General features: G+C 42.1%; 2 protein-coding genes across 2 annotated transcripts in view; both read right to left on the bottom strand.

Annotated features, from left to right (window-relative positions):
• Positions 1 to 2,016, bottom strand: part of SAMHD1 (SAM and HD domain containing deoxynucleoside triphosphate triphosphohydrolase 1) — a 66,143-nt gene extending 64,127 nt beyond the window's left edge. The window contains exon 1 of the mRNA XM_019655168.1: positions 1,702 to 2,016. Coding sequence (XP_019510713.1) covers positions 1,702 to 1,906 — 205 coding nt within the window. The 5' untranslated portion in view covers positions 1,907 to 2,016. The remainder of the gene's footprint in view (positions 1 to 1,701) is intronic.
• Positions 2,017 to 16,201: 14,185 nt separating this feature from the next.
• The window catches only part of RBL1 (RB transcriptional corepressor like 1), an 86,802-nt gene continuing 81,126 nt past the window's right edge, over positions 16,202 to 21,877 (bottom strand). Inside the window, exons 17-18 of the mRNA XM_019655167.1 lie at positions 19,540 to 19,704; positions 16,202 to 18,020 (exon numbers count right to left, since the gene is read on the bottom strand). Of these exons, the coding sequence (XP_019510712.1) occupies positions 17,850 to 18,020; positions 19,540 to 19,704 (336 nt within the window). The 3' untranslated portion in view covers positions 16,202 to 17,849. The remainder of the gene's footprint in view (positions 18,021 to 19,539; positions 19,705 to 21,877) is intronic.

Genomic DNA, 21,877 nt, shown 5'->3' with positions numbered 1-21,877 from the left:
AAAAAAATAAAATAAAATAAAAATAAATTAAAAAAATCTGAGCTTCAGATAGGGAGAGACTTTAATGAGAAATACTGCAATAGGGAGAGTATTCCAATCTCAGACATCTACAAACGGCTCTAAATCAAACAGAAAAAGGTGTTGTTGTTTTTTCATAGCGTATGGAGAGGGAAGTGACCCCAGTGGGGTCTGACAGGACAGTGTTCTGCTGTGGTCAGCTGGTTCCCAGGAGAAGCTGATCAAGGGGCATATTCCACTTTTTTAGTATTTGCTCAGTTTTGGAGGCAAGCAAGAGTTCAGGGGACTATAGGAGAGAAAGAAGCCTAACTAAAGTTTGGTCAAGACAAAGCAGACAGTAAGAAATGAGCAATTGGTCAGTTTTTACCAATTAAAGGCTGGCAGTGTCTTCTATTAGCATCAGACTGTGGGCTCAAGAGAACAGATCATTCTGAAGGCTGATGAATTAATCTACAGAACACCACTGAAACAGAGAGCCAACATAGCCAATCACATTTGGGTAACAGAAAATATGAAACTACTTCAGCCCCATCTGTTGCTATTAAAACAAAATTCCATCCCAGCAGTGGAGGAAAATAAAAGGGGGAAAGAAAAAAAAAAGTACAATTTCTATACCCATCAAGTTATCCTTAAGTCTTGAACCACTCAAGTTCCTCACACCTTAGTCCCCCATCCTAGGCAAACAGGGCTCCCCTCAACAACTGCAAAAGTTTACAGAATATGCAAATCACACCATCTTCCTATGGAACACCTCAGAGGACAAGGCTGGGTAAGTTTCACACCCATTACCGGCGTGAGTGAATTTCAAGCGAACAGTAAAGCCATTTAAAACTCACAACCTGCTCACTTCCCCATATTATGTGGCCAAGCTATGGGCTCTGCTGGGAGTTCAGTGGTCAACTGGGGGTTCAGTGTCCAGATTTAGAAAAAGGAACTGCTTTTGTTCCAGAAAACATGATTATTACCAAGCTCTGCAAGTAGAGTGAACAGACATGTATTGAGCCCTATCTGGGGATGCAATGGCAGGCGAAGATGATTTAGAGGTTGGCGCAACAAGTTCCTTCTTCCCCTTTAGGAAATCCCCAAGTTTCGGGAAGCGCGTAGATAGGTTTGTGGAGGAAACAGAAACTTAAAAGCATCCAAATATACTTGAACCGGGCAAGTGTTCAAGGAGCTGCATAGCACAGGTGAGCCTGAAAGACAGCAACCCTCCCACCAAAGTCTGGGGAAAACGTTCTTCCAACTAAAAAAGGGACCTGAGTCTCGCCTGTCCAGCGCTGTGGTGGCAAGGTCCTGAAGAAACCCACCGGTCAGACCGAGTGCCCCACTCAGGTTCACACTCCCCAAAGTCTGCTTTCTTCTTCAGGGTCCCCAACCCGCGCCAGACGCCCCCTGCCTCAGGTCCACCCACTGTGGTGTCTCCCATGTCAGGTCTCCCTTTCCCGCCTCAGGCGCCCTTCTCTGGAGGGCTCTTTGCCTCAGGTCATCCCTCCTTGGGCTCCCGGCCCCCCCACCTCAGGTCCACCCCTTCGGGTGCCTCCCGCGTCAGGTCTCCCCTTCTCCGCTTTGGTTCCTCTTGGAGGGCCTCCGCTCACTGCCCCAGAGCGCCCTCTCTCAGGCCTGCTGTCCGCGCCTCGGGTCGCGCGCAGTCCCTCAGCCCCCCAAGCCCTCTAGCCCTGCTACCTCGGATGTAGTCCAGCAGTACCGGATCACGGAGGTCAAGGCTCTTTAGAAACTCGCACACCTGCTCCGAGTCCCATGTCTCGTGGTTGTGGGGGAGTTCGGAGTCGGGGTACCCCTGTGCCGCAGCGGAAGGGGTGCTTGGCTGGGTTCTTGGGCTGGCAAGACGGGGCCGTTTGGGAGTTCGCTCGGAGTCGGCTTTCTGCATGGCTACACCCAGCGCGCCCGGCACAGCACACTCAAGAACCGCGGTGCCTGGCTCGCGCGCAAGCGTACTGACAGACAGCCCTACACTGGCGGCGAGTCTGCCCAGCCTTGCCAGCCGACTGGCCTCTCGCGCAGGCGCACTGACAGCTCAGACCTTGGGGCCAGACAGCTTAGCCACTTCAGCCACCTGGTCCCCCGCGCAGGCGCAATGACAGTCCAATGGTCCTAATCCTGGCCCCGGCGTTTACGCGAAACTGATCAGGGAGCCGCAGAACAAAGGGTGGTGCTAATAAGAGCAAGCGCGAGCAAAGAGCATGCCCAGGACCCGTGGAAGTTCAGCCACCATCTGGAGCAGGGGCTCTTATGGTGAAGTAAGGGTACCTTCCTCCAAATGAGTACCCCAGGCTTACCTGTGTTTCATATACCCCAAACTTAAACCTAAAAGGCCATCAGGCTGCCAGCATCTTCCCAATTAAGAGGAAAATGGGCAAGAAGCTGAAATGGAAGACCTTGGAATGATTTCAAATCTGATGTGAAAGTGCCTTCTTGCATTTTACAAGTTCTACAGTATTTTTTTTTCCTTTTTATTACTATTATTCGTTTCAGGTGTACAAAACAATGCAATAGTTATCCTTTTCACCCCTCACAAAGTGACAGCCCCTCTCCCCCCACAAGTTCTACAGTATTGCTGGGCAGGGAGAGAGTCCTGGGGATGCCTATCTGTGTATTCTTAGCCTAGCTTCAGGTTTCCATATAGGAGCTGACTTCAAACTTCCCTCGCTAAGAATCCTCGACCCCTCTCTCCATCTCAACCCCCTGCCCAGAGGAAAGGAAGTGGCCAATCTGATTAATTATTTATCATCAAGGACTTTTACTACCTGGTGGTAACAGCCTGTGAAAATGGCAGGCATCTCTCCCTCACTTGAATCACTCTGGGGCAGGATCCAAACTTCCCTATAAATCCTGGTCCATGCAATTAACTGGTAAAAGAACTACCACTACAGCTACTAAAACCAATACACCTTCCTATCAACCCCGCCATAGATAAAGGGAGAATGAGGCAGATAATTATCAAGCAGTATGAACAAGTAGGCTAGTGGCATGCAAAATATTCTTAGCAAACAGCGCTTTACTGTGTACCAGGCACTGATAAGGGATTTACAAATATTTATTTATTTAAGTACCACAATAACATTAGGATGTAAGAACTGAGGTACAGAGAAATAAGTGATTTGCCTAAGGTCACACAGCTAGGAAGTCATGAAACCTGGATTCAAACCCTCTCCAAAAATCCATGCTCTTGCCAACAATTGCTTGTTAATGGCAGTTTCAACATAAAAGTATTTTATATTAGTTAACCCAAATTTTTAAATTGCTTCCTTGTCCCATAAACCCGTGGGGGAAAGTCTAGAGAGGTATACTTGCCCTCTATATCTGCCCCAAAGGGCCAGATCTACAAGACCACACCCTTAAGTCCCAGAATAATTGGAGAAAAGACAAGACACAGTTGTCAAGACTTGTGAAACTGAAACAAGAGATAAATAGCATACGTGTGAAAAACTTACATTTCAACTTGGAAATGGCTGGGTTGAAAACTTGTGTTTATAAGACTTGTGGGAAAGTCTGCCCTGACAGCAAGGTTTCCTGGGCGGTAGGGGATATAATATGAAGGGTATTATGTTTAATCAACTGGGTTTGCTCAAAAGCAGTTGCTTTTGAGAACTTTACTTTTCTATTTGTTTTTGTTTATTAAAAAGCACAATTGAATGCCATATTTATTATTTTTCCTCTAATCCCCTACTTTCTAGGGGCCATAGATTTATACAAGGTGGCTGGTTACTTGCTTGAGGTCACATAGCTGGTAAGTGACAGAATCAAGATTCACAGCTGACTGTAAAACTTGAACGCTTTTCCAGTTTGCCACTTCATTTAACTCTATGTACAGTCCTGGTGATCCTAATCCATCCAGTCACTCTCCAACCTGGGAACAAATACCTTCTAGACACAGGCCTTGTGCTCCTATTGAGAGAAACGAGTGCTTAGCTCTCCTCTGACCTCACCATGTTAGGACTAGAAAAGACAATATATTCAATTTAAGTCCCGTTGCTTACTAACCTTGAATGTTCCCAAGGGATTCTTCTCTGCCCTTTCCCAGCTACCTTCCACCACCCAGATGAGGTAGACAATTTTGTTTCTGTCAGCATTAACCTTGTGGTTTTACATCTTTCCACAGCTTCCTTTTTAACCAGTGCTGCTGGTTCTCAATGCCAGCTATCACCACTCCCTGATCCTTTGTTTATTCCTTTATTCTTTACTGAACCTATTCTCCTCAAGACATTTTTTTTTTCCATCTGCCCAAATGTCAAAGCCAAGCCAAAATTNGACAAGTTGCTGTCCTTTTGTTCTTCAGTCTAGTTGTGGAGGATGTTGCTTCACTGGCCCATGTTGGTATTGTGATCATTGCACTTTTCCCAGGTGAGGTAGATTGGTCGCTGGCCTCTGGACGTCCACTCATGGCGGCTCTTGGCAGCTCACACTGGCTGCCGGCCACTCACGGTAGCTGATGGCAGCCCACTACAGCAGGGGCTGCAGCCTATGCCGTCGCCGGCGACTCACGGCAGCCCAGCTCCAGGTCGAGCCGTTGTTCACCATCTTAGCTATAGAGGGCACAGCATCACTGGCCCACATGTGGGATCTGAACTAGGGCCCTGCTGCTCAGAGATGGCGTCTCAAGCCAGCTCTTAACCAACGTGCCACTTGGCCGACCCAAAAGATTGATTTTCTTGTTTGATAAAAATAATGCTCAAGAAAGAAATGTATATATCTGCACATAAAGATCCAAAGATCACTTCCTGGTATGTGACTCATAAGTCTTTTTCTTTTTCTTTCCGTTTCTCATAAGTCTTGTTTTGTTTATAGGTATAGAAACTTATCTCCAGGTCTGGCAATTCTTTGAAAAAAAGGACACCTTGCAAAATGACAACAGCTGTTCATATCTGAGTACCTACTATGAGTCAGACATTCTACTTGTGCTTTACTTTATATCCATAATTTCTAATCCTCTTAAACTCATTAGATGGGTATTATATTAGTTGGGCTTATTTCATTATTAATACATTCATTGATTAAACAAATATTAATATTTACTGGGTACTTAGTACTAATTTGCCTGGCACCTGAGACACATCAATGAGCAAAAAAGTAAAATAAAATCCCTTCCCTAGTGAAACTTATATCCTAGTGAGGGGAAACTAGCAGTGAATAATAATATAATTAACAATAATAAACATGTTAGAAGTTGGTGCTATGGGAAAAAAATTTTTAGAAAGAGAAGTGGAGGGGGATAGGATCACAGTTTCGGATAGGGTGGTCATAATAGGTCTTTTGAGAAAGTAACATTTAAGCAGAAGCTTGAAGGAAATGAAGGAGTCAGCCACTCAGTGTCTGGAGGAAAAGTATTCTAAAGAGAACACAAAGGTTTCAAAAGTCCACAGTGCAAAAGCTTTGAAGCAAGATCATGCCTGGAGTTGAGAAACAGCAAGGAGGCCTGTGTGGGTGGGCAAAATGAGTAAAGGAGGACGTGCAGAGACGAGGTCAAAGAGAGAGTACAAACCATGTAGGAATATGACGGCTACAAGCTGCAAGCAGCTCCGAGGGCCCATCTTTATGGCTCCACATCTAGAGCTGAAGGAAAGACCCCAATCCTCCAATTTCAATAGAAAATTGTAAGGAGATGACTTCAACAAACTTGGATTGCATTCATCCCATCAGGTCATATGTGATTCCCTTGGGTGAGAGGGCAAGGTCTTGTATCAGGAAGAAGAAAATTAGTTTTTAAGCCAGTGTGAGTTGGATTTTCTCTTGTGTTTTGAATTTTCTCTCATTTCTAGCTCAAAACATCTCTGGTACACTTCACAACTTCAACATCTGACAGGGCTCTCTTCAGATATCCAGTCTTACCTGATTGATTTTTCTTGTATAATAGTTACAATTTGTTAACGAAAAACATCCAGCCTAAGAGAAAACTTATAAGAGTTTATTTGAGCCAAACTGTTGACAATTGCCGGGAAGCAAAATCTCAACAGATTGAGAAAATGCTCCCAAGAATGGCCGTTTTATAGCTTATTTTATACATAAAATCAAAGGAGGAAGGTTACATGAAATCCATTGGTAATAGATTAAGGGGGTGGAAGAGAGCAAAGCTGGGAAACCTCTGGGATTGGATAAAAGTAAATTGGAGAGACAGGTTCTTCTTTTACGTAGGTGGGTGCAGGATAGCTAACAGTTTTTTTACAGCACAAAGAGATGGTAATCAGGAGATAAGCATGATAAGGAGGAATTCTGCAGTTTCCAGCTCTGGTCCAGAAAATGGATTACTGACATTCCTAAGATGTTATTTTAGGTACAAAAAGACAAAGAACAGGCCCACTGAAAAGGCATAGATTAAGTTAATGAGGAAGCTGACTTCCCACCATGGCCCACTTAGTTAAAAATGTGTGTGTGTGTGTTCATGCCATCTTAGTTTTACTCTCCTTAGCTCGTCAGGTTTAACCTGTGGCCCCTTTTCCATCCAAAACTTGCATCCAGTCCAATCTAGTCTGATTCCTCATCACTCGTGATTACCAACGTCAGCCAAGTTCACAAAGATTCTTTTCTCTGAGAAATTCCTTGCCACTCACTAGGTGGACCCCTGTGTTATGGACTGAATTGTGTTCCCCCTCACCAAATTATAATATATGTTGGAGCCCTAGACCCCCATGTGATGGTATTAAGAGAGACAGGGCTTTTAAAAGAGATAATCAAGGTTAAATGAGGTCATATGGGTGGTGCTCTATTCTGATAAGTACGACTGGTATCCTTGGAGATGAAGAGACACTGGAGAACTCTCCTTTTCCCTGTGCACACACACAGGAAAGGGCATGTGAGCGAAGCAGGGTCCAGCTGGGCCCCCTGTACTCAGATGGTCTGCAGGATGCCCTGCCCCCATCCTGGCTGGCTTCACTCTGTGGCTTGAGCTCAGAATGCTTCTGGGATGCCCTGCCCCCATCCAGGTGGAATTCACACCTGTGACTGACTAAGACTGCCTCCGGGATGCCGTGTCCCAGTTCAGCTCCTTATCTTAGAAGGTTAATTACCTTGTAGACGCTTGCTCATCACAATTTCTATGGCTTAGCATTTTCCCAGGTTACTCCCCTACCGTCCAGGACCGTTGGTGCCACGAGAGATACATGACAGAGGGGTGCGTCATGAAAGGAGAACAGACTTCCGGGACGTCGTGCAGTCTCTGGGAGAATGACCTGATTTTCCGTTAAATACCCCCAGCCGGTCTGAGAATGTAATGCTGCCTTTTCGGATCACCGGTGCTCTGGTGATGACCCAACTCCTGTGTTGGTCTATTGGCCAACCGGTGCATGCAGCACGAGCCCCGGACTCGTTTGGTCTCCTGTTACATGAGGATAGAGCAAGAAGGTGGGTATCTGGAAGTTGGGAAGAGAGCTGTAACCATAACCAACTGTGCTGGCAACGTGATCAAATGTCTGTTGATTAAGCCACCCAGTCTGTGGTATTAAAGCGGGGGCTTGGTTGGGACCCTGTAATAGAGGCCTCACTGGGTCCCTGGGCTCACCTTTCATTAACCTATAGTTGAACAATAAATCTTCCCCTGCGGCCTGAGCTTAGCATGCCCCCCCCCCCAATGCTCCGCCCCTGTCCTGCTTCCTTGCCTTAGATTGATTACCCTGTAGCTCAAGATTAATGCCTGTATGCTTGCTGATCACAAACTTTGTAGGCCAGCATTCTTCCCAGGCTACTACTCCCCTCACCCCCTGGCTTGCTGATGTCGCCAAAGAGTTACGATAACAGAGTGAAGCACCAAGAAGAACAAACCTCCGGGACCGTCATGCAGTCAGTCTCTGGAAGAAGGCCCTGGTTTCCCTTTTAAATACCCTAAGTTGGTCTGAGAACGTGAAGGCAGTTTTGAAGGTGTTAACCTGCTGCCTTCTTGATCACTGATGCTCTGACAAACTCTTATTCTATAGCCCAACTCTTGTATCGGTCTATTGGCTGAGCAGCGCAGGCAGCACAAGCCCTGGACTCGGTGCCCTCCGGTTTCAGTACTTTTGTCATGGCAGCCCTAGCAGACTAATACACACGACCAATACATTTGTACTATGTGACATCCATTCCTGCGTGTTGATGGCCCACGGTTGGACATTCTGATTTAGTGCTTCCCAATCTTCATGCCCCAGGCTTTGAATGACTATGGAGCTACTTAGTTATTACCAAGAGCCCTTGTGCTATTTGATATCATGCAAAATAAAGCCTCACACATACTTGTCTATTTCTCCACTCGAAGTGTGCTATCATTATCGACAAAATACACATTGATTTAAGGGTTCCAGAAGCCTTCCATCATTGTTCTACGTTCCTTCCTCGAAGTGAAATATCTTACATAGCGAGACTTCTCATTTAAAAACTTGACCCTTACCTCAAGGAGGTCTGAAGGCCTTCCTGTGCTTGACACTTCTTAACCCCTGTGACTAACAAGGAAAATAGTCTCAGAGCTTCTATAAAGGCGGAGCTTAAAGCCAGTAACCTGAGTGGGACTGAAGGATTTGTCTTTGGAGTTGCATTTGCAGAACTGAAAACCTCAATTATCCCTATGAAAGAGCTGTGTCATTTACATTGGAGGTGGCTGCAGGGAAGTGAATTTCACCGAACTAGTGTGTTCTGAGTATTAAAGACAATGGCCTCGATTCTGAGGAGGATGAGAGCAGTATTCCTTGGGGAAAAAGGCCCTTTCCTTGGGGAAATGATTAAGGTGTCATCGAGTCCTCAGTGCACTGGCAGAAGCTGGTGCTAAGCCTTTGAAAGAGAGAAGTTTATGGAAGGCATAGCTAAGGTGAAGGATCTGAGGTTCCCAGGAGGCAACTGGAGAGAGGTGTTAGCCTGAATGGTCAGGAGGCAAAAATCACACAAAGAAAAAGAAAAGTGTTTATTTGGTATTAAAAGGAACTGCCATCAGAACACACTGATCTTGGGTAGCAACACAAACAATGTCCCTTTGCAGAACAAAAGCCAAAGGTCTTTAAAGACAAAAGGGGGAAGTTGGCATAAGTCATTCACAAAGATTTTAATTGGTCCTGGCAGCAGAAAGTTAAGCTTGGCTAAACAGAAGTGGTTGCTAGGGCTATCTCTTAAGTAAAAGTTCATCTCTGTGACAGGTTGCAGATGTTTTTGTTCTGGAATATGTATGCTCTTGCCCAGGTCAAAGTTTCTGTTTCATCCGATCAGGATATGCATAAGACCTCCTTCCTTAATGACCTCCCGGCCCCATTTTAAAGTGCCTAAACTTAAGTGACTCCGTTTTATTTCACATTTTGTTACTGTGCTAACTGTCCGCTGCTTGCTGCACGGAAGCCAAAACTCTGAGAGATGAGGTTGGTGGAAAGAAAAGTAGGTTTATTCAAAATGCCAGTACTCTGGGAGGATGGCGGACTCCTGTCCAAAGCCGTTTTCCCTCCTTCCCCCCAGCATGGCCAAAAGATGTTCTAGGCCCGTAAGAAGAGGCAGAACAAAGGAAAAGGGGGGTGGGGTGGTCTTGACCTGGAGTAAAGCACCATTGAAACTGGTGTGCAGTGTTGACAAAAAACACCCAACCTAAGAGAAAATTTATGAGTTTCTTTCTTTGAGCCAAACTGTTGACAATTGCTAAGAAGCAAAATCTCAACGGATTGAGAAAATGCTCCAAAGAATGGCCGTTTTACAGCTTATTTTATATATAAAATCAAAGGAGGAAGTTTACATGAAATCCATTGGTGATAGATTAAGGGGGTGGGAGAAAGCAAAGCAGGGAAATAAATCTCAGGGATTGGATAAAAGTAAATTGGAGAGACAGATTCTTCTTTTACATAGGTGCAGGATAGCTAACAGCTTTTTACAGCACGTAGAGATGGTAATCAGGAGACAAGCATACTAATGAGGAATTTTGCAGTTGCCAGCTCTGGTCCAGAAAAAGGATTAAATATGTTATCTTAGGTACAAAAAGACAAACAGGCTCACTAAAAAGGCACAGATTAACTTAATGAGGAAGCTGAAGATGTGACTTCCCACCATGGCCCACTTAGTTAAAAATTTGTGTGTGTGTGTGTGTGTGTGTTTACGCCATCTTATTTTCAGCCTCCTGAGCTTGTCAAGTTTAACCTGTGGCCCCTTTTCCATCCACAATAGTAAATATACACTAAACAGAGACATTAAGGTTTGGCTAGAGGAGAGGAAAGCAAAGCAAACAAAAAAAAAAACTTTCATAAAAGACCCAGGCTAAACTACACTGTTAAGTCGAATTACACTAGAGGTTTAAACCTCAAAATAGAAGATACAGTGTCATCCTTACAATTTCACAGAGCATTTGGAAGAGGAGGATTGAGTAAAAGGGAGAAGATTGGCATTGGAACATGGGAATCTTTCAACAAGCTGAGTTGTTTCTGTATGTGATGGGGGGTGGGGTGGGAAGAATTGCTCCAAAGTTGAAACAATAAATGAGAATGCTTCCCAAGGCAAAGAGGGAAGGAAGCTTGAGGAAGAAAACAGCCTGGTACTTTCCAGAATAAGCCTGGGATACTTCCATAAATCTGAATCACCCCCAGACTATTATCAAAAGACATGGTAGAGTTTACAGATTAAAAATTGGGCTGCCATCCATCCATGAATGAATGAATAAATAAAATGTGATATATGTGTGTGTATAGACATATACACACACACACATACACAATGGAGTATTTATTATTCAGACTAAAGGAAATTCTGACATGTCACAACATGAATGAAAGCTGAGGATATTAGGCTAAGTGATATAAGCCAATCATAAAAGGACAAATACTGTATGGTTCCATTACATGAGGTATCCAGAGTAGTGAAACTCACAGACAGAAAGTAGACTGGTGGTTGCCAGGGGCTGGGGGAAGGGGGAAAATGGGAACTGTTTTTTAATGGGTACAGAGTTTCAGTTCTGCAGGAGGAAAACATTCTGGAAACTGGTTGCACAACAATGTGGACATACTTAATGCCACTGAACTGTATACTTAAAAATGGTTAAATGGTAAATTTTATGTTTACATTGGGTTGTCAGAAAAGTCATGAAGTATTTTTTTCTATGTTTTTCATTGCAAAAATGCGTCATGACTTTTCTGACAACCCAATATATTTTATCACACAGAAACCCAAACTTCATTGAATTAAAAAAAATAATAATTGGGCTATGGAACGTGTGACCTTGGGCAAGTTACATAAAATCTCTAACTTTAATTTCCTCTTTTATAAAAATTTCATTGTAGGGTTTTATGAGAATTGAGTCTGGCACATAGAAAATGCTCAATACTTGTGAGATATAATTATTCTAAAAAGCATCTCTAAGTCTCCTTCAACTCATTAATTCAAATGTCAAGCCTATACTTCCTTCAGCGCATCCTCCTACAGGCTGAGAAAACTACAGAGAGAAAAAAAAGTCCCACCTCGTACACGGAGTTTATACATGCATGTGAGGTATCTATGGTCAACTATATGCAATTACTAAATTACTAGTGATGAATGAAGATAATACATGAGTGGAGTAGAAGTGTTGGGAAGAAAAATAAAACAAGCTAAGAGTATAGGAAGGCTGGGTTGGTTTAAGAAATGCTGTGACCTGACTCTAGAGCAGAGACCCCAATGATGTAAGGAAGCCTGGGTGCTGATGCATACCTTTAATATTTTAACAGCCCTACATCATAATGTTATAAATAATGGATGATTCTTAACTTTGGAAACGTTAGACTTGCTAAATAATTTATTCCAAATGCCATTGTCTGAAACAACCAAGAAGAGAAAAAAAACCACGTCCCAAACCCTTTTCACTTTTCTTTTTTTTTTTAAAGATTTTTATTGGGGAATTGGGGGATGGGAACAGTGCTGGGGAATTGGGGGAAGGGGAACAGACAAGTTGCTGTCCTTTTGTTCTTCAGTCTAGTTGTGGAGGATGTTGCTTCACTGGCCCATGTTGGTGTTATCATTGCGCTCTTCCCTGGCGAGGCACATCAGTCGCCAGCTTCTGGATGGCCGCTCACTGCGGCTGCTGGCAGCTCACGCTGGCTGCTGGCTACACACAGTAGCCCATGGCAACCCACTGCGGTGGGGGCTGCAGCCTATGCCGCCGCCGGCGACTCACGGCAGCCCAACTCCAGGTTGAGCTGTTGTTCACCATCTTAGCTGTAGAGGGCAGTGTCACTGGCCCTCATATGTGGGATCTGAACCGGGGCCCTCTGGCGTCCCAAGCCAGTTCTTAACCATCGTGCCACTCGCCCGGCCCCCTTCAGATGGGAAGAGCACAATGATCATAATACCAACATGGGCCAGTGAAGTGATGTCCTCCACAACTAGACTGAAGAACAAAAGGACAGCAAGTTGTCTGTTCCCCTTCCCCAATTCCCCAACGCTGTTTCCCTCCCCCAATTCCCCGGTAAAATCTTTAAAAATAATAAAAAAACAAAGAAACAAAAACATATACTTATTTGGCCTAGCAATCCAACTCATAAAGGAATAAAAGAGAAGTAAAAATATATGTCCAAAGACTTGCGTGCAAATGTTCATAATTATTAATAGACCAAAGGTGGAAACAACCCAAATGTCCATCAACAGGTGAATAAAAATTGTGGTATGCCCATAGTATGGAAAATTAGTCAGCAATACAAAGAAACATTTACACGTACAACATGACTGAATCTCAAAAACATTATACAAAGTGGCAGAACTCAATGACAAAAGAATACATACTGTACACACATACATTTATATGAAATTCTGGAAAAGGCAAAAGTATAGTGACAAAAAGCAGACCAATAGTCGCCTGGGTGCGTGGTGGGTAGCATGTGGGGAAGGCAGGGAAGACGCTCCAAGGACACAAGTAAACTTTTTAGTGATGGAAATATTCTATATATGGATTGCGGTGGTAGTTGCATAACTATATACAATTACTAAAATTCACCCAACTGTACACTTAAAAAGGGTGTATTTTAGCCTATGTAAATTCTATCTCAGGAAAGCTGGAAAAAAAATCATCATAGTACATACAACTTAAGATTTGCAATTTCCTTCATGTGAAAAATAATTGTAATAATAAAGTTTAAAAAAATTGAAAGGTGACCTCTGAGTGGTGGGAATATAGTTTTTATTCTTTGCTTCTATTCTAATTTTTTTACAAGGACATTATTTTCCACCATTAATCAATTATTTCCTGAAGTGCTGATGACTTAACTGAAGTAAGTGAATAGTGAAGTCCTATTTGGTTTGGTGGTAGTGTCAGATATTTGAACCTGGATGTCCAGACTCCTTGGCTGGACTCCAGACAAGCGCTTCCCAAACTTCCCTGGTAAGAACATCTTGGGATACTTAACAAAACTGTTTGTGTGGCACACTAGTGAATCTCTTTGGTTAATAAGCCCTCACAGGTGAATCTTACCAATGGGGAATTTGATAGAACCACTGCCTAGATGTAGGATCCGAAACCTCAGGAGTATTTTCTTCTCTTAATATATTAAGGGTCTGTTATTGATGCCAAATACTCTCACTTGTGTATTAGTTACCCCACCTGGACTTTATCACCATTAATCCATTTTGGAAAGTCATCTTCTTTATGAAGCCACCCCTGACTGGGGTTCCATGCAGGCCCCAGGGTTAGGTGACCCTTTGTGGTTCCTTTTCTGTCCCCACTGCCAGTATCTTAATTAAAGTGTATACGCTTCTTGCCTAGATGTTTACTTAATTCAGGGATTGGCAGTACTGACATCTTGGGCTAGACAATTCTTTGTTGTGGGGGGCTGTTCTGTGCATTGTAGGATATTTAGCACCATCCGGGGCTTCTACCCACTAGATATCAGTAGCGACTCCCCCGCCCCCTGGCCTCTCCATAGCCCCTCCACCCAATTATGATGACCAAGATTGCAAAAATGTCTCTGGTCATTGCCAAATGTCCCATAAGACCACAAAATTACCCCATGTTAAGAATCACTAACCTAATTTGTCTCTTCCATCAGTCTAATCATTCTCTAATTCATCCCTTGTACATCTTCCAGATTTCTAAATCTTGTTATTCAAAGTGCAGTCCTTTGACTAGCAGCATTGGCATCATGTGGGAACTTGTCAGAAAAGCACAAGCTCAGGCCCAACCCCAGGTCTACTGAATGAGACTGTGTTTTTTGTTTCTTTGCTTTTATTAGTTTCAGGTGTAGACTTTGCGTTTTTAACAAGATTAACAATCCCAAGTGATACCAAAACTCATTCAACTTTGAGAGGAACTGCCAGGTCTCTAACTTGCTTGAGGGTAAAGATCTCTTGGAACTGAAGTTAAAAACAAAATTCCTAGGTCCTGCCTCTGGTGATTATCATTCCACTGGTCAGAAGTGGGGCCTAGGAATCTGTATGGTTAACATGTATCTTAGGTAATCATTGTCTCTGGGCAAGTTAGGGGACTGCTGCTCTAAAATAAACATCAGAGGGCCGGCTGAGTGGCGCGTTGGTTAGACGTTGGCTTGGAACGCCAGCTCTGAGCAGCAGGGCCCCGGTTTGGATCCCCCATGAGGGCCAGTGACGCTGCACCCTCTANAATTATTTAATGTCCTTGGATTAGAAACTTCTGGAGGCATAGACTATAGTTTTCATATTTCTGTCATTCCAATTCCAGTTGTTAATATTTACATAAGGTAAGGGGCTATACCAAACTTGAAGGAACTAAACATTTAAAATTCTGGCACCTTGGATCTAACTAAACATGATTTTATTTAGCTATGTGTATTTTTCATTTCAAAACAGAAAACAAAATGTCAGTCATCCTTTATGCAGGAGAAAGATCTCTACCTTTCAACCTTTTTAAGGACTCTAGCATTCTGAAATTAAAGCCTTAGTAGGCCTGGTAATTATCTTACCACATATATATTAGGACCTGGAACCTATGAAAGCTTGGGAGAGAGAATGAAATCAAAGATGTGCCTGACCAGTTCTATAATTGTTATCCATGTTTCCCCTCAGAGGGTAGGAGGGACCTCTGCCTAATAGAATTTGAGGCACATGGTATATGTTTGACATATATATTTGTGAAATGAACCAATGAACTATTTCAAAATTTTATTTTTCAATTACAGTTGTCATTCAATATTATAGTAGTTTCAAGTGTACAGCATAGTAGTTAGGCATTTATATAACTTAATAAAGTGATCATCCCAGTAAGTTTAGTACCCACCTGACACCATACAGTTATTACAATATTATTGACTATATTCCCTGTGTTGTAATTTACATCTCTGTGAGGATGTCTTTTCAGTATTTGAAGATACTTTTTTTCTGTATAAAACCTACCCTTCCTGTAAGATTGCCTTAAGCCAGGTGATCTTGTATGTCACACAGAGGTTGGAGAAACAGGATGAAGGCAGACATGCTATGATATTTCCTCCACTCTGGGAAAAGGCTGTGTTTCAAAAGTGAGTTGCCATGCAATAAAATTAATGAACATGATTCTAGAGTCATGGCATTTTCTCTCACTGCATTCCTGGGCATTGTCTTCTCCAGATACATTTCTCCAGCAGAGGCTGCTGAAATGAGCAGCAGAGGCTCTAGAAGCGAGCTGTATAGTGCTATTGCTGAGTCTGTCCTGTCTTCCTATAGCTGCTGGTGAGCAGATAGTCGGGTGCAGTTTTCCCACTGCCTCCATCACCAAGGAGATCACAATGCAGGACCGCTACAGCAGAACATGCAAGAAAGGCTGTACATCACATCAGCATCTTTTCAGGTATTAAGAAAGGGAGCCATTCTTCCGCTATTTGAAAGTTTCCTACAAATGATGTTGTGGTCCTTTTTTGTGGTCATGTGATCAGTTAAGAGGGTAAGGAGGATCAGAGGGTCTGTGAGGGTCATCTTCAACTGAGTACACACATGAATAGTCTTGGGTTTAATCCCTCATTTCCTGAGCCCTGTGGCCAACTCAGAGCACAAGAGATTACCGGTCAATACACTGTCATTAGTCTTCGGATTGAGAAATGACATATATTGTGATTCTCGCTACTTAAAATGGAGAGAGTAAAGAAGCAAAATTATTTTAAGATGAAAGTAAGAAAACAGAACAGAACTTATTTATAAATCAAAGGTACAGTTGAGATACACATGTCCCTGGAGAAGGCATTGAGTACTNAATAATAAAGAGATGTAAATTCTAGATGGCTACACAGTTGCTTCCAACCACACAGAAAAGAGCACAAGTATAGTCTTTTCAATCTCAAAAACTCCAATGTTTTATTAAGTTTTATGTACATTGATATAAAGTCTTGAAAACTGATAAAAACATATCCAGAGTTTCTTCTATAGTCAATGTACAAATGCTCACTTATATTCTGCACATTAATAAAGAAGATGAAAATGACTCAAAAGTTATAGCCACATAAAAATATATACAAGGATTCAAGACACATGACGTTATTTGGCTTGTAACATGTGTAGATACTACACAAAAGAGGATGTAATTTACAGAAAAGTAAAATGTGACCCAAATCACTTTTCTTCTTACAATTTAAAAATAAAATTTCTGATAATAGCAATTAATAATTTACAGCCAAATATTAGACTAATTCAAATTAGCCAGTATTAGACATAGGTTAAGTTAAACACTTTGCATTTTAAAAAATAAGATTTTTTTCAGTCAAAAATATACATTTGATAACAATTTCTCAAAAATAATTAGGAATGGCTTGTCCAGGTCCTTCCAGATTCCACAAACACACTAGAAAAAGTGAGTATTGAACAGCTGATTCTTTGGAAAGTTGCATCCCCCTACCTAGTACTGTAAAACATCCTTAAGGGGCCCAGTGATCCGATCCTAATGGGAAACTCACATTGCACCAATAATACTGAGAACGAAGAGATGGAAGGAACAACCAGCTGTTTTACTGATGTAGATTATAATTATAAGGTATGAGGGGATGTTAATGTGGTTCTGAAAAAGGCTGAACTATTCTTAGGGAGTCAGTTAGATATTGAGGATGACTAATCTTATGATGGCCTCAGTATCTCATACATGATCACAGTGCTTTCTCGCTAATAGCAAATTTAGCTTCCAACAACTCTTATCTGTATTTTATTCTACTGGTTTGGGAAACAGCTTCCTGTTTTGACAATTACATGATGTAATATAATCATGAATAATTAAGTTAATGGTTCAGAAAAACAAAATGATAGTTTTAAAAAAGAGCTAATACCCCTTGCATTAGGTTGGGACATCAGGCTAACAGGGCTTAGGGTTGGAAAGCAAAGGGCGGGGTGGTCAGTGCATGGGCTCAGGTCCAAATTTGCAAATGCTCAAAGGAGAGGAACAGGGCAGGGGGAAGGGATCTACACAACCCAGAATGCTAGTGGCACCTGGGCATGGAGTGACCACAGTGGGTCACAGACAGGCTGGTGCATCTGCCTCTGCCCAGGTGCTGGGGGAACCAACTCTCACTCAGTATTAAATTGAGAACACAAATATCTCAAAGCACACTTAACAAAAGTAGATTATTTACCCTCAAATCACAAAGCACAGGAGGAGACATTTGATTATTTTAAAAAGTGATCTAAGAAATTATGAGGTTTCTCCTTACTTCATCTTAAAAGCTAACCCAAGGAACAAACATTTAAAAAATTCTAGGGCTATTAATATGTTTAAAAGGTACTTAAAACATTCCTTTCCAGTCCAACTGAAAATACATCTCTGGCAACTACATTTTAGATAAATATTAAAAAAAAAAAAAGCACATGATTTTGGTACATAATTTTTCTTATAATTCAGTGATATTTACCATCTACAGGGCTGAAGGTTTTGAAGGATAGAGCCCCAACTTTCTGCAAAACCACCTGAAAGTGCTTTTATTTCATAAACAGGAAGGGCACTAATGATTCGCTCTTTCACTGACAACATCCTGTAGTCTTTTAAGTAAAATATCATCATTTTCTTGACAGAGGCGTTTGGCAGGTGATTCTGCATCACTATCAATGGCTATTGCTCGCTTCTTGGCTCTCTGCTCACCTTGCCTTATCATGTTGTTGATATCTTTCAAACTCTGTGCAAAAATAGAGGACATGTGTGAGTAAGTGGGAAAAAAAAAGGGAAACAGCAGCAAAGAACTAAGCTAACTGCTTTTCCCTGCCCCTCCATCCTCTCTCCAAGGCTAACTACTGGGGTAGAGACTATTTTCTCAATCAAGGCCAACCTAATAAGGTCAAATAGAGCTAATCTTTTTAGGTGGTTCTGAAAATTGAATTTACCAGTAGAGCAGTAGTTCTCAGAGTGTGGACACCGGACCAGATGCTGCCGAGGCACCTAGGAACTTATTAGGAAGGCCAATTCTCACGCCTCACCCTACACCTACTGAATCAAACTCTGTGGGGGTGGGCCCAGCTATCCAGTTTTACCCAGCCCTCCAGTGAGTGATTCTGATGATCCCTGAAGTGTGAGATTCTCCTCCTAGAGCAATGCTTTTCAAACTGTAACGTGCCTGCTAATCATCTGAGGACCGTGTTAAAATGCAGATTCAGGTTCAGTGGCACTGGGGAGGCCCGAGTGTCTGCATTACTAGAAAAAAACGCTCCCATGTGATGCTGAGGTTGCTAGTCTGCAAACCACACTCTGAGTAGCAAAGTCTTGGAGGAGTGTTTCTGGAAAGCTGTGCATCAGTATTGTCTAGGGACCTGCCTGCCAGAGCTTTGTGATTCAGCCGGTCTATGGGACAGGTATCTGTGCTTAACAAGCTCCCCAGGTGATTCTGACCTATGGTTTTGAAGTCATTGCCTTAGAAGTCAATTGATCCCATCTTTGATGTCATGCAAGAATCTCTTCTAAACATCCTTACAGGAAATCAACTTCTATGAATAGGAAATGCATATCTGTGAGGTGCTATATCTCAGTCAGCTTTGTTTGCTAAGCATAGGAGGAACTTAATAGATGTTTGTGAAACTGAATGAGAAACAAATGAGTTAAGGAGCTGCCATTGTAGTTGAACTGAGTTACAATTTGTCCGATGACAATTTCTTCCAGTTGGTAGTGATTCTGGCTTCTGGAGACATACTGAACATATCTGCTTGATAGCCTTTGAAATATCTGAGAACAGCCATCATGTGCCTGTAACATCTTCATTGTACAGGAATAAAGCTAGAGACAACCACAAAGCTGTTTGTGTAAATAGGAGGAGGCTTCTATTTTCAGACTTTTTACTATCCTTGTTGCCATCCACCAAATGAACCTTTCCTTCCAAGGCCTTTCTTTAAACTTAATGTTCCCCATGTCTGACCACTGGTTGCCTTACTGGTGCCTTCTCAAGATCATGCTTGAGCAGGAGACACACTGGGCTCCTGCAGTGAACTCCCCTGAGACCACGTCAATAGTAACGGATTAAACTACCTCAACTGAATACACTGCTCTTGATCACAGGAAACTTGCTATATATAGTAACAGTTCATATTTATGAGCAGTAATTTGGCAAAAAAAAAGAAGAGCGAGATTAAAGATTACTAGTTGGTAATACAAAATTCAATTTAACACATGTGCATAAGCTGTTTCGGAGTAGTTTGTGTGCACCTTACCTTAGAAGGGCTGCCATTGAACTTATACAGCAGAGCGCTTCTTGGTGTGAGGCCTGACCCGTTCTTGTGTGGGGAAACATAAATGGAGTGCTGCTGGGAAATGCGACGTGGTGAACCTGGCTGTTGCTTAATATGTGGAAAAGGAGAAAGAGGTGGAGCTTCCATCTGAAATAACCCAAAAGTAAGTTTTTTTATGATAAAAGTTTTCTTTTTTTGAAGTCCACCACATTTTTATTCGTATTGGCATCTCCCAGTTAGGAGTCAGTTATTAGGTTGGTGCAAAAGTAATTGCGGTTTTTGCATTGTTGAAATTTGTCTCTGATATTGAAATACATTCTTAAATAAATGTGGTTATGTTATACATAATTTTAGTACACATTTCCTGCTTTATGTTTTTATGCTAATGACTTATTGCTGTTTATTTTATATGTATTTTAGACTATGGAAATGATTTTAAACAAAAAGCAAATTTGAGCAATTTTCTTAATCGAGTTCAAAACGGGTCATAAAACAGCAAGTTAACTCACAACATCAACAACACATTTGGCCGACGAACTGCTCACAAATGTACAGTGCAGTGGTGGTTCAAGAAGTTTTGCAAAGGAGACGAGAGCCTTGAAGGCGAGGAGCGTAGTGCCGGCCATCAGAAATTGACAACGACCAAGTGAGAGCAATCATTAAAGCTGATCCTCTTACAACTGCACAAGAAGTTGCTGAAGAACTCAATGTCGACCATTCTATGGTTGTTGGGCATTTGAAGCAAATTGAAAAGGTGAAAAAGCTCCATAAGTGGGTGCCTTATGAGCTGACTGCAAATCAAAAACATAGTTGTTTTGAAGTGTAGTCTTCTCTTATTCTACACAATGACAATGAACCATTTGTCGATCGGATTGTGACATGTGACGAAAAGTGGATTTTATACAACCAGTGACGACCAGCTCAGTGGTTGGAACTAGAGGAAGCTCCAAAGCACTTCCAAAAGCCAAACTTGCACCAAATAAAGGTTGTAGTCACTGTTTTATGGTCTGCTGCTGGTCTGATCCACTATAGCTTTCTGAATCATGGCGAAACCATGACATCTGAGAAGCATGCTCAGCAAATCGATGAGATGCACTGAAAACTGCAACGCCTGCAGCCGGCATTGGTCAACAGGAAGGGCCCAATTCTTCTCCATGACAACGCCTGACCACATGTCACACAACCAATGCTTAAAAAATCGAACAAATTGGGCTACGAAGTTTTGCCTTATTTACCATAGTCACCTGACCTCTCACCAACTGACTACCACTTCTTCAAGCATCTCGACAACTTTTTGCAGGGAAAACACTTCCACAACCAGTAGGATACAGAAAATGCTTTCCAAGAGTTCGTCGAATCCCAAAGGACAGATTTTTAAGCTACAGGAATAAACAAACTTTTTTCTCATTGGCAAACATGTGTTGATTGTAAAGGTTCCTTTGATTAATAAAGATGTGTTTGAGCCTAGTTATAATGATTTAAATTTCAGTCTGAAACGGCAATTACTTTTGTACCAACCTAACATATTGTAAGAGCTTATTTATGGCTGAAAAATGCAAAGAAATTGTTCATTACCCTTCGTTTTTCAACAATTACTAAGAGATAAACTAAAATTTATTTTCCTGAAGAATTCGGGTAAGAAACCAGAAGCAGTAAGCCAGGAGCACAGGAACCTCGCTTCTATTCTCAGAGAGTAGGGGCAAAGAGCAACCACGTCCCAACACTTGCAATAAGAATCTCTCTCCATACACACATACCCACGACCAAAGCAGGAGCAGAGATAATAAAAAAGGGACAGAGAATTCTATGAGACAGCAGGATGGGTCCAACATGGAACAAGTCAGTTAATGAAATGGTTAAGCCTTTATATTGAAATACAAAAGATTTAGAAATAGAGTTAGGTGAGCAGGGACTATACATTTCTTTAATATTCTGTACAACGTTTCCAATCCAAGAATAAATGGAGATGGCTCCTTAATTATTATTTCATTTATCATCTGTACTTGAAGTTAATAAAACTAGTTTCAATTGGCTGATGACAGATATTCAGAGCACAGCACATGATGGGAGGTTGAACTGATGGAGTAGGATGAGCAGTCATGGCCTCTAGGATAGTCACAGACCATGTTCCTTGAACGGAACCAGAAAGAAATGTAGAAAGACACAGAGATATGGCTACTGGCTGGATGCAGCTTCTACTAAGTTCCTTTTTCTTATAACTAAAGTCTGATCTACTGGGGACCAATTCAGTTTACATACTGGTAATGCTACTTTCATAGGCCTGCTGGTACTGCCAAAGATAGGGTCTGCTTAAAAAAAA

This window comes from Hipposideros armiger, unplaced genomic scaffold (genome assembly GCF_001890085.2).
Source record: "Hipposideros armiger isolate ML-2016 unplaced genomic scaffold, ASM189008v1 scaffold_238, whole genome shotgun sequence".
Classification (NCBI taxonomy): domain Eukaryota; kingdom Metazoa; phylum Chordata; class Mammalia; order Chiroptera; family Hipposideridae; genus Hipposideros; species Hipposideros armiger.
The sequence above is the reverse complement of the archived record's forward strand: the minus strand, read 5'-3'. Positions and strand labels throughout refer to the sequence as shown.